Source organism: Chamaea fasciata, unplaced genomic scaffold, assembly GCF_029207755.1.
Source record: "Chamaea fasciata isolate MVZ Bird 193981 ecotype frontalis unplaced genomic scaffold, bChaFas1.0.hap1 SCAF_42, whole genome shotgun sequence".
Lineage (NCBI taxonomy): Eukaryota > Metazoa > Chordata > Aves > Passeriformes > Sylviidae > Chamaea > Chamaea fasciata.
In genome coordinates, this window is record NW_027094127.1 from 1,246,712 (window position 1) to 1,259,330 (window position 12,619).

The following is a 12,619-nucleotide window of genomic DNA, read 5'->3' on the forward strand; positions in this document are numbered from 1 at the left end:
TCAATTTCTATCTGAAACTTCAGGAACAGGCTTAATGGGACTCTGCACCAGAACTTGTCTCTCTGAAGAGGAATTTGCTGCCTCCAGGGTCAGGAATGCGGGAGAGGGTGGAGGAGTGTTCTGTAGTTGTCCTTGTGGACTTTCAAGGGTGAATCCAGGCTAGGAAGAGCATTAATTCGAAAGAAAAGTAATGGAAAAGTAGATACAAAAATGAAGATAGATTTGCCTCTGAATCCTAATGTCTTTATCCTTGGGGATTTTGATTCCATTACAAATATTAGCAAAGATCAAGGGCATATTATTTCAGGGCAAGTCTGATTAGAAAGAAGTTAATTCAACAAAAGTGGAAATCAGCTAAAGAATTTAAAATTGATGTGAGAAATGCAATGGAATTTTCAGATCCTTTAGGAATCTTCTCACACTTGACTTGTTCCTTCAAGGAACCTCTTGTACCTTTTAAACCCAAACCAACTCTCTCCTCTTATCCTCCTGGATCCTCCTAGGCCTTTCCTCTGCACATTTTGCCTTTGATACTCTTTCAGAATATCTTCTCCCCTTCCTACCATGCTTTTTTGGAGGCACAAAATGCTGCCTATTATCTATCCAGACCACCAAGAAAAGATGGAGAGCATTCTTCCCATTGCTTATTTTAGCGTCCCCTTCTGCCTTTCACGTTGTCTATTTTTACTGCCTCTGCCAGTAGGGAAGACTCGGACAGATGGCAAGTACTGGATTTTTAATGAGGAATGGATGTGTATGGCAAACCAAACCTCACCTCAGAGTCAGAGTGGCATCCAAGGAGATGTTCTTAAGAAAATCCTCATCAATGAAAATTAAAGGAGGATGGTTTACCCATTTTCTAAAATTAAGGTGGTTTTTTACATCTATTCTTCATTGGCTGTTGAACTGATGCATCTCAAGTGAGAAAAGAAACAAAAAAGACAATTTGGCCATGCAGATGGAGTCGACAATGGGAAAGAGAGACATGAGATGAGACTAGTTTCAAATTTCTTTCTTACCTACTTGTCCAAAGAGACAAAGCTCATGTTTTCACAGGTTAAGAGGCATGCCTGCACCTGTGCATCTGTGTATCTTCCTTCCTAATATTCTTTCAGTGACATTGCAGACTGCATTGTCTGAAGCTATTATATTTCTAGAAGGTTTATGAAAAAGCCTTCTGAAGTTCTACTAAGTCAAGTACAAAGTCAGGCACTTGAGCCAAGGCAATCCGAAGCACAAATTACAGGCTGTGAGGAGACTAGATTAAGAGCAGCCCAAGAAGAAGGACTTAGGAGTGTTGGTGGATGAGAAGCCCAACATGTGAGCTCCCAGATTAGAAAGCCTCTGTCGCTGGCGGCAGCCAAAGAAATGGGACCAAAGCAGGTTGAGGGAAGGCATTCTGTCCTTCTACTACCCTCGCATGAAACCCCACTGGGTCCGTTTCTGGGCCCTTCAGAATAAGAAGGACATCACCTTGTTGGATCACGTCCAGAGCAGGTCATAGGGCTTGGAGCAGCTCTCCTGTGAGGAACGGTTGTCAGGCGTTGTTCCGAATGGAGAAGAGAAGGCTCTGGAAAGATCTCAGAGTACCTTCCAGCAACTAAAAGTGCTATAAGAGAACTGGAGAGGGACTTTTGATGAAGGCCTGGAGTGATAGGATAAGGAAGAATGTTTTCAAACTGAAAGAGGCCAGGGCATTATTAGATGTTTGAAAGAAATTCCTCTCTGTGAAGGTGGTGAAGCACCGGCACAGGTTGCTCAGAAAAGCTGTGGATGCCCCATCCTGGAAGTGTTCAAGGCCAACTTGCATGAGGCTTTAGGGAATCCGGTCTAGTGGAAAGGGTCCCTGCCCATGGCATGTGGGTCACACGGGGAGATCTTTAGGGTGTCTTCCAACTCAGACTGTCCAATGATCCCGTGAAGCAAAATCTTACTATCTGCTTGCCTTGCTTTGACTCCGTTCCTAACTGGCCTCTGCTGAACCCCACTGGCCCCTTTGTCTAACTATGCACAGCAGCTTTTGCTGTCATGGTAAACAGATGGTTTGATGAGCAAGGTCCTGCAATCATATCTAGCAGAGCAGACTGCACACACTCTTCCTCCTCTTCCTCTGTAGTTAAAATCAAGAATATAAAGGCCATTTGTTGTTGCTCTGAATAAAAAGCTCCATAATACTGAAACCATTTAGAGGTTATTTTGGGTACACAAAGATTTTACCATTACGTTAAGAGTTTCTCTAATTGTGTTAGAAACAATATGAAGTTCCAATTGAAATATGAAATGATATCTGCTGTATAAAAACTGAAAGGAGTTACATCACAAGTCATGAGTTAGAAATCGAGCTGGTTGCAGAAATTTACAAACTCTAAAGGTACAACATGTGTAGAATGGAGGGCCCAAACCACCTTTCTGTCTACTGCCTGGAATTGGTTAATCAAAAAAGTTAATGTGAAACAAAGACATTTTCAAGAAAAGCTTGTAAGCTACAAGCAAAAAACAATTGCAAATCATATATTTAATTTAATCTTGACATTTGCAGTTAAGAGTGAATGACTTATTATGTGGTGATGGTTATGTGGTAATGCTCCTCACTCACTGAAAGCTGTATCTCCATCTCCTCCTTGCTGTTTTTGTAATGTCTTTTGAAACCTCTCTGGAAATCCTCCACCATCTTCCACACGAAGGTGAGGAGGGCATCGTTGTAGGGGTTCTTGGCAATCTGCAGGTTCCAGAACACCAGGCTGCTCAAGTTGTTGGTGTATAGCTTCCTCAGGACCCCTGTGGTGAGGAACTTCCGCAGATTCAAGCCGTTCTCCAGGAAGAGCCAGACAAATTTGGGCCTGTCTTTCACCAGGGCTGTGAACATCACATCCTGAAGGTCAGCAGCCTAGGAAGAACTGGAAAAGCAAATGTGAGGGATCACATGTGAGACATGTAAATTTCATCTATGGCCTGATACACAATCACTGTCACACTTTCATCAGAATCAGGCCGGGGGCTTTTTCTGTGCACAATTGCCTTGGCTAGATGGCCCAGAGCATTTCTGGCATGGGCAGATCACCTTTCTAACCAGTGATGATAGAATGGATGGATCATCAGCGAATGATGGAGCTGGCTCTATGGATTATCCTGACTGAATGAGTTGGAAAGGACCCACAAGGATCATGGAGTCCAGCCCCCGGCCCTGCACAGACACCCCAACAATGCCACCCTGTGCATCCCTGAGAGTGTTTCTCAAATGCTCCTTGAGCTGTGGCAGCCTTGGGGCTGTGCCCATTCCCTGGGGAGCCTGGGCAGCACCCTGTACCCTCTGGGAGAAGAACCTTTCCCTGGTCTCCAGCCTGAGCCTCCCCTGGCACAGCTCCAGCCATTCCCTGGGGTCCTGTCCCTGTAACAGCAGAGATGGGAGCTGCCCCTTGTGAGGAAGCAGCAGCTGCCAAGGAGGTCTGACCTCCTCTTCTCCAGGCTGAACAGAATGTGACGGTCAGTGCGGGAGCAATAGACACTCTCTTGACACAGAGGCCCAGGTGCTGAGACAGTGGCTCCTGCTGGGATGTGTCCCTCCCCACAGCTCCCAGCACTCCCTCAGAAGGGGGCTGCACCTGCCAGTTTCGGTCATTGGTGAAGATCTCGTCGCTGGCCAGGTCCAGCTGGTTCCACTCCAGCAGCAGTTTCAGCTGCCCGTTCCAGTTCTCCCTGTCGTGCTCCTTGGTGCTGAAAGCTGCAGGCGAGGAACAATCTCTGGGTAACAACCAGGCACATTTATCATTGCTGCTTCTCACACTGCCAGGACAAGACTTCTTCCAAGTGGCTTTTTCCCCAGACTCATGCACATCTTCCTGACTGGGGGCTGGAGGCTGCTGGAGGCTCAGGGATGTATTTATGGTCCAGGAGCACTTCCTAACCAAGATCAGCACAAGGCTTTCTTCAGGCTGCTCAGAGTCCTGCACCCTCTACACCAGGGAGATTCTGCAGGATTCCCAAGTGGGGCCCGACCAGCATCCTCAAGACTCTCCAAAATGCCTTCCCAGTTACCTGGTTTGGATCTTTCCCACGCTCAGAGATCCCATACTGCTGTTGTAGCCTGCCCACACCCCTTCAGCAGAAGAAGACAGGCTCCAAATTGAGGCAGGAGCTTAGCTCTAGGGAGATGGCACTGCTCTAAGGAAACCTCCTCTAGGGAATAAATAGCCATCCCATTTCCATTTATTATTAAATTCCCAAACAAACCCAGAAAAACAATTATTTGCCTTGGTACAGAGCAAAGGAAATGGCATTGCCCACAATTGCATCTCCAGCTTCTATTCTGATCACTGTCAGTAAATGAAGGCTTTCAAGGACGTCTTTGATCTACAAAAAAAGAGAAAAATTCCCTTTCAAAGCTTTCAAGGCTGTTTAGTAGCAGATCTTCTAGATCCTTTAACAAAGAAATTTACCACCGCATCGTAGCAAAGCTGCTTCTCATCAGTCCTGGGTTTTAACAAATTTAAACAAGCCTAAATGGAAGTAGATAATGAGTTGGATTTTAAAGTCACCAAAGGACAACATTAATTATCCTCTGAACATACAGCAAAGAAATGTGATTCCCCGATGCAGATCATCTTTAACACCAAGATATCATCTCAGTAATTAGAAGCAGCAAGAAATTTCCATTAATGTCATCCTCTGAGTATCACTTTGCAAAGCAGAAGACCACACAGAGGCAAAACAAAGGCCTTGCTTTGGTTTCAAACATTTTCCTAGGAAGGCATGAGAAGAACCTAATTCTTTTAAGGAATCAAAGCTCTCCAGGAATGAAAGTCCACTCAGTGCTACAAAAGTAGCCCAAACAAATGAGTAGATTGCAAAAGGGCTAATCCTCCCCCTGCTCCAGATATCAAAGTGGCCAAGAAAGTAGAGCTCTCCCCTCTTCTTCTCTGCAGGAGAAGCAGGATGACTAAGAGAAAAAGTCCCAGCTATTCCTTCAGTCCTCCATCACCAAAGCTGTGCCATAGCACAGGTGCTGCCTTCAAAGTGACCCCAGTTCCAGCCTAGACCTCTCACCTTCCAGACAACTCCTTCCCCAACACGCCCAGCAACAGCAACCCCAGCTCAACACCCTGCCAAGACCCGCAGCTGTCCCCATGCCTGCGCAGAGCTTTCCCACCCCCTGGTTCCCTGCACGTGCCGTGGCATGGCACTCAGGAGGATGTGCTCCAAGGCCTTCCCCGCTAGCAAGCTCAGGCTGCCAGGCCTACGGTTCCTGGATCATCCTTCCCACCCACCCTTCCCGTGCACGGCTGGTCCATTTGCGCTCAGCTCCGACTTGGCCGCTTCAGCAGGACTGCTGCTAAAGGATGGAGAGCAGCCTGGCAAGCTCCTTCTCCAGCTCCCTCTTTACTCTCGGGGCAGGTAGAACATGCCACAGGAAAGCAAGCAGTGCCAAAAGACTTGGGCCAGCATCAGGCACATTGAGGAATGAAACAAGGCCTTTGTTCGATGGAAGGAAGCACAAGCAATTGACAGACGTGAAGAGGACTTAGCACAGATATCCAGAAGTCCTTAGCACCAGTTAACATCAGAAAAACCTGGGAGCCTAACTTGACATGAGAGTGACTTGACAAAAAGCTTGAGACATAGCCTTTGGGAAGACCTAAGGGCGGCTACAGAATCAGCCCTGTGCAGGGAAGGCATGAGGAAGATGAGCTGCTTTGGTGCGCTGAGACTCCTCCTGGCCAGCAGGTGGACATTAACTTCAGGTCTAGGATTCTGACGCAATGTGTTTCCTTCTAAGCCCCTGCCTATGGAATCACCTCAGCAGTCTAAAGACGGAAGGGATTTTTTATAGAATTCCTACAGAAACCCACTGAAATTTGGACGTGGCGAAGAAGCCTTGTGCTGGGGTGCAGAGCCCTAACCTCCTGCCAATAAAAGAGCTCTTGGTGGACAATGCATTTGTCTGTTGATTTCATTGAATTCTAGAGACCTCTCAGGACTGCTCTATCCTGAGGGAAGGCCCTTGGCCTTGAGCTGTAGGCACCCGCGCAAGCTTCAGATCAGCTCCCTCAGCTTCCAGGACCTCTCTTGGCCGGCATCCTGACGGGGAGGCAGGACCGCTGCCAGGCACTGCTGGGACCCAGCAGGACAGGACCGGCTGTCTCGTGTCCACGTAGCACCCCCTGACACAGCCAGGGTCATCCCGAAAGCAGACAAGGCTCACGTGTCAGCGGAGAGGGGCAAGGAGCGCTGGGCTCCTCTCAGGGTGTCTCAGCTGGGCCTGCTCCACAAGACGCCCCCATTTGAAGGCCTGCTAATGCCCAGCTGCCAGAAATGCCTGCCTTGTTCTCTCCAAGATGCAGAGGAAGAGGCAGGGAGCAGGGCGCCTTGGGAGGCAAAGCTTCCAAGCCTTTTCTGAGGCCACGCACACACCAAGAGCAGCCAAGACTCTCCCTGCTGCCTGGCCCACACAGCCCAGCTCGGTGCTGGCCCTCTGGGCCGCAGCAGCCTCCAGCAAGCAAGAGGCAAATGCATATTGCCAAGAGTTGAAACACAGCAGACAGGTAAGACGTGAGACGTGTGTGCTGGAAGGCCTTTGAATTCACAGCTCTCCAAGACAGCTTTGGGGCTGGCAGCTGGACAGAGATGCTCCTGCTCACACCTGTGTCCAAAGGGGGGAACACACCCTGCTGCAGGTGCTTGCCTTGGTCTCTGCAGGTCCAGCTGGATTCCAAACCTGCTCTTCACAGCCTTCTCCCTTCCCTTGTCCATCTGCCAAGGGCAACGGGCCTCAAGGACTGAAAGAACCACAGAGAGCCAAACGGGGAAAGTTCTTCCTACATCACGGGGAGCTCCTAGGAAAACGCTTTCCTTCAGCAGCTAGCCCCTTTCCCCCAGAGGTCTTTCCCCGGACTGGAAGCTTGCCTGGTGTAAGAGACAGTCCGAAGATCCCTCATTTGCCTCACGACCATCGTCAAGGACAGAGACTGAAACCCCTAAAAGGGACTTTAAAATCTCAATACAGGAGTTCTGGCCTGGATGAGGCGGGATGTTGGCCAAGTGCTGCCTGCAGGTGTGTTCGCTGGAAAAATCCAGCACCCATATCGGAACATCAGAATCTGAGCAGAAACAATGGGCAAGTCACGGTGAAGTGACTGTGCCTGCTGGCACTGCAGCTGCTGACTTGTACTGGTTGACACTGTACCTGCTGACGACCAACTTGTTCTGGGTTCACTAAATGAACACACTACAATGATTTCCCCCACCTGTTTGGCCAACTGCCTGTCGCTTCGGAGAGGACTATAAAACCCTGGAGACCCCCGCTCACTTTTGAGATCTCCCCACTGGAGAAGACCGCGTCTATAGGCATCTTCAAAAGCCTCGAGGACTCGACCCTCCATGTTGGTAGCTATAATCCCCTTCCCCTCTTTTCTGTTTTTCTAACTATTCTCTTTTTCTCTCCCTACTATCGCATTTGCTGGCACTAAATAAAGGTGCATTTGTGATTGAGTAAACTGAGTTTGTCCCCCGCTGAGTCTTTCGTGCTCTGAGATCCCTAAAAGGAACCATCACGAACCCCGCTTGTGTGAGCGGATCGTGACACCTGGGGAATGCCAAGACAATCTTAAGTAACCCTGGCAAGGCTGAATTTCTTTCTGGTCCTTTCTGGACAGGCGCTCCAGCTCTAGCTGGCATTTCCCCCAGTGTGATTCCAGCTGGAGGTTGACACATGCAGCCCCAGGCCCTCTACAAACACAAGCTGCTCGCTGCCTCGACTCCTGCCTGCGCTCACAGCAGCAAACGCAGGTTCTTCCCGGCCAGAGACCAGAGCCCTGATCCTGCAGGACGCTCTCGCCAGCACCTTCCAGGACTCTCCGCTGTGCACGCAGCACTTTTCCTGCCCGCTCTCCACAGCCTTTGGAAGACAGAGCACAACCTGGCTGGCGCTGCCATCAGCACACTGCAAACACGGGCAGAGGAAGGAGAAGCAGGGGCTGCTTTGCGACCATGCCCAGGAGAGACTGGAAGGCTGCCCTCCCTCTGCTCTCACTCGCTTGGCTTTCTGGCAGCCTCTGAGGCAGGGGCTGCGATTCCTCAGCTCTGGGCACCAGAACCGCAGCCGGGATCCCGGCACTGCCTGACGGCGCTGGGGCCATTGGCTGGGTCACGCGTCCGAGTCTCGGCCACCGTGCTGCTGCTGCTCCTGCTTCACTTGCACTTAGGTACACCCCAAGCTCCCTGTTAAGGCCTGATGGTCTCTGCTTCTGCCATCTCCCCGACCCTGTGCAGGGATGGAGCACTGCTGTGCTTTCAGCAAGCTATTCTTGAAAGCTTCCAACATTCCAAGCTCCTTTGCCCTCTGTAGATGCTTGCCATGGAATCCCTCACAGCTGGCTTCAGAGCGTCCTCAGGTTGGCTCTCTCAAAATCCGGGAGCTTCAGGCTGCTCAGTAGGACCTTAAACTGCACAGTGTTGTGGAACTGGACCTTCAGCACAGGCACCTTTCCAGCCTGACGCGGCCTCGCTCCTCTGTGTCTCTGCACAAAAGACGGCGCGCAAGAGGACGGCAGCAGGGGCCTGTGTGTGCCAGGGCTCAGGTTTTTACGCCGCATCAGCTCCACAGAGACACAGGTGAAGTGAAGAAGCCAAAGTGTTTATTAATTCAAGGCGAAGCAAAGGGATGAGCTGGGAGGGAATAAGGGGGGATGGGCAGGGTCTGAGGGCTGGAGGGAGGGAGCTAACTACAAAGAGGGAGAGGTGTGAAGCCAGGAGAATTGTGCTCCGCCTCAGCTGTGCGTGGAGCTCCAGTAGCACTGAGAGATGGTGTCCTCTTCAGTGTCTCCTGGTGTGTTCTTGGGACACCGGTTTGCTGGATTCAGAAGACGTCCCCAGTTGTTTAGCTTTCTGGGGAAAGCAGGCTTCATTTTGCAGGTTCAGAGCATGACGGGCTGTTGTCTTGCCTCTGGGTTTGAAGGGCTGCAAGAGAGAAGAATAGAGCCATGGTCAGAGGCTGGATCAGTGGGAATCCTAGGGGATCTTCCTGCCAGAACCATCCCACCCAGAAGCAAGCAGGAGACATTGGGATCAGCCCGAAGGTCCTTGCCACGAATCCCCCACGTGCCCCTGAAATCTCTGTGCGTTGTGCCCTCTCCAGCCCTCGTCCACACAAGGAGCAAAGGCCTCCAGAGCCAGGGATTGCAGCTGTCTGCCCGGGCAGTGCAGCTTCCCCCGCCAGAGCCGCTGACGGCCCGCTGCCCTCACTCACCCTGACTGAGAAGGTGAAGCTGTCCTGGCTGCCCCCTCAGAGAGCGTGTCACGGCCCCAGCGGCACGGCTCCCTGCCAGCGCCGCTGCCAGCCCTGTGGCCACACGGCCTCCTGCCCCGGCAGGGCTCAGCCCGGGCCCTTGCCGCCTGCTGCCGCCCCAGGGCACGGCTGCCAGAGGGCGGCAGCAGCCCCGAGGGCAGGCGGGGCTCCACGGCGCCGGGCCCGGATGCCGCTGCAGCCGCAGCAGCAGCAGCCGGGGCCGGGGCCGAGCTGCGGTGGGCCGGGGAGGGAGCCCGGGCTCGTGGCTCACCCATGAACCACATGGCTGCCTCTGGCAGGGACTCCTGTGGGTTCTCCAGGTAGGGCAGGGCCCGGCGCAGGTGCTCGGCCGCTCGGATCCTGTCGTCTGCCAGCTGGAGAGAGCGGCAGGAGGGAAGGGTTGGCGCGGGCTCAGCCCCTGGGCCGGGCTCTGGCCGTGCCCAGCCCCGGCCTCCCCTGCCCGCACGGCCCTGAGGCCCGGCCAGCAGCCGCTGGCGCCGGGCTCTGGAGGGGGCAGAGGGCCGGCTGCTGCCCGGGGAGCCGCGGTGCCGCCCCGTGCCCGCAGCCCCGCTGGGCCGGGACTCCACGGGCACCCGGCTCGGGGCCGCAGGAGCCTGGAGAAGAGCCCGCGGGGCCCAGGGAAGGCAGCGGCGTGTGGGGCGCAGGCTGGAGCCCCCGGGTGCAACACTGGGCAGGGGCCGCGGCTGCCAGCCCTGCGGCCACGGATCTTCTCCAGGCTGAGGCTGCCACTTCTCCAAGCCATCCTTACCTTACAGTCATCGATAGTCAACGGTTGTTCCTTTGTCAGTAGCTCCTGGAGATCCCTCCTCTTCAGGAACTTGGCCGCACAATGCAGGGTTTCCCGAGAGGTCTGGAGAGCAGCAGAGATGCAGAGATGGCACCACAGCCCAGGGCACAAGGACTCGCATCCCTGTGCCAAGGCCTGGAGGAGGACGCAGCCTCCTCCTCCTCCTGCAGCAGGGCAGGAGGCAGCTGAGCCCCCGTCCCAGGGATGCACAAAACCTCACATTTGCCACACGCCAGTTCTCATCATGGCAGTAGATTAAAAGTAGGTACAGGCTCTTGTTGACAGTTGCCTTCAGGGGCTTTTTTCCCTCCTTCACTACCAACTCCATCACCTTACAGAAGAGGTCAATGGAGAGCAGTTGCATGTAGCTATTTTCCTAGGGGAAAGGAAAAAACCTAAGCATCAATTACTCCAGGTCCACCTAGGCAAAGGCCTGAAAATGCAGACAGCACAAGGTTTCTGGGCAGCACCCAATGCCTGTGGCTCGGGTTGCAGAACCTTACATTGTTAAAGAGCGCCAGGAGTGCCTCAGCCAGCTTTGGGGCGGTGGTGCTGGATACCAGGATGTTTTCACCCTCCAGCATATTAGTAAGCACACGAAGGGTCAGGGCAACCACCACTCCGTCTTCATCAGCCAGCAGATCCACAAAGCTTTCAGACAGGCAGCACATTCTTCTGGCCTGTGTGGAACACAAGGCTGCGCTGTGAAGCCGTGAACAGCTGCACCAGCGACAGCGCCCTGGCACTGCAAGCCCAGCCTGCTGCCGCAGGGCCCAGACACCAAAGGCCTGTCCCAAAGCACTCGGGCAGCTGAGGCAGGAGAGCTGGGAGCAGCTGCCTCAGCTCCTGAAGCCCAGCCAGCCCATGGGGCTGCTCTCCCCAGTGCAGCTTCAGCTGCTGCCCCCTTCTCACCATCAGGGGATCCTTGCTGAGCACCAGCAGGCCTTTGAGCGCCAGGCGACACCTCTTCCTGCACTCGGTCCGCAGGTACCTGGACACGACCCTCAGGACCCAGCCACCACATTTAGTTAAGTCCAGGCACTCCAGGACCTGAAAGGCACAGGGCAGTGGCACAGGGCCCGGCTGGCAGGAGCCCAGAACTGCCCAGGGCCAGCCCCAGGCAGCAGCAGCACAGGGCGCTGGTGCCATCCCAGGAGGCTAGGGATGCGGCTGCGAGAGGGCAGAGAGCTGGGAGGCAGCTCAGCCAGGCAGCGCTGCTCTTCAGGCTCACCTCCACAAGGAATGCCAGGAAAGGCAGATCGCAGCCTGGCTTCTCAATGCTGAGCAGCCGGAGCAAGTGGGTTGCGATGCAGGCAGAGAAAGGGATCAAGACATGGCGCATCTCCCTGTCAGGGGCAAAAAGGAAGAAAGAGCCTGAGCTGGGGGGGGCACACTTTTCACAGGACTGACTCCCAGAGGTGCAGTCTTTCCCCAGTATCCCTGGAGGGGACGTGGGTGCTTTGGGAGGTGGCCACTCCTGTGCACCCTCCTCTCCCAGCCTTTTTCAGTCTGCTCGGCCGTCCCTAAAGTGACGAGGCCCTCTGGTCCATGACCACAGGGACTGTGTGGGGCAGCCCGGGCACAGGGCACCAATTCCAGGGACAGCAGGGAGCAGGGGGTCTCACCTGGCCAGCAGAGCCACAGCATAGTACTGGGTATTAGCACAGAGCATGGTGTCCCAGCCATGCTTGGACTCCACAACCATCACCTGATTCTCACACTCCAGCCGGCAGAGCAGGGACTTCATGACCTGCACTGCAAACCTGTGTGCAGAGCAAAGCCCGGGTCACACTGGGAGCACTGGCACTGGCCACAAGGACATGGGAAGGACGGGAGGACGGAGACCTGTTGGGGTCGCTGGGAAGGTGGTGTTCCTCTCGGCACGCTCTCCAGAAGCGATCGACTTCCTGTGGTGGCATCTGCTGTGTGGTGATGACAACATGGAAAAGCAAAGCCACAAAGAGGCGGGAGGAATAAAGGATCATTGCCTCGTGGCACTCAGGCACCTGGACAATCACCCACACCACCAGAGTTGCCTGCAAAAGAAGTTGCCAAGGAGAGCGCTCAGTGCGAGGTGTCCATGTGGCAGGGCCCCAGGGGAGACGCAGGGGGAGCAGCGGGCCTGGTGCCCCCTGAGCCTGCCCTTAGGCCAGGTTTCAGCCCAGGGCCTGAGGCAGGGAGAGGATGGAGAGCTGCTGGAGAGGTGACCTGGGGGTGAGCAAATGCCCAGAAACTCACAGCCAGGGCAAAGACGCCATCGTTGTCCCCATCGGAGGTGAACATGCTGTGCAGAGGCCAATCCTCCATCACACAGAGCAGTGTTGGCAGAACCTTCTCCACTGTGAGACTCGATGAGCCTATGCTTCTCCACATCATTGCAGCAGCTCTGTGGGATCAGAGCTCTGTGTCAGGGACATCTCAGCCACACTACCATGCCCTGTGCGGCTCTGGGGGCCGGGTGACAGAGCCCCGGTGCCCTGAAGGGCAGGGAGGGAGCACGGCAGCAGGCTCGGGAAACAGAGGGGCCCGAG

General features: G+C 54.0%; 1 protein-coding gene across 1 annotated transcript; it reads right to left on the reverse strand.

The window, feature by feature from the left end:
- Nucleotides 1-2,557: 2,557 nt before the first annotated feature.
- LOC136303900 (transient receptor potential cation channel subfamily M member 8-like) lies at nucleotides 2,558-12,346 on the reverse strand. Its single transcript, XM_066207600.1, has 4 exons — nucleotides 12,327-12,346; nucleotides 11,741-11,851; nucleotides 3,603-3,741; nucleotides 2,558-2,887 (listed from the first exon to the last, which is right to left on the reverse strand). Exons 1-4 carry the CDS (start codon nucleotides 12,344-12,346, stop codon nucleotides 2,558-2,560), a joined length of 600 nt encoding a protein of 199 aa, XP_066063697.1.
- Between the last annotated feature and the right edge of the window lie 273 nt (nucleotides 12,347-12,619).

Excerpts from the sequence above, each read along its gene's own strand:
- LOC136303900 (XM_066207600.1), bottom strand. The coding sequence starts at position 12,346 with ATGGCGTCTTTGCCCTGGCT. Across the intron at positions 11,852-12,326 it reads ATGGCGTCTTTGCCCTGGCT|GTTTGCAGTGCAGGTCATGA; the intron begins GTGAGTTTCTGG and ends CTCTGCACACAG. Across the intron at positions 2,888-3,602 it reads CCAATGACCGAAACTGGCAG|GCTGCTGACCTTCAGGATGT; the intron begins GTGCAGCCCCCT and ends AGTTCTTCCTAG.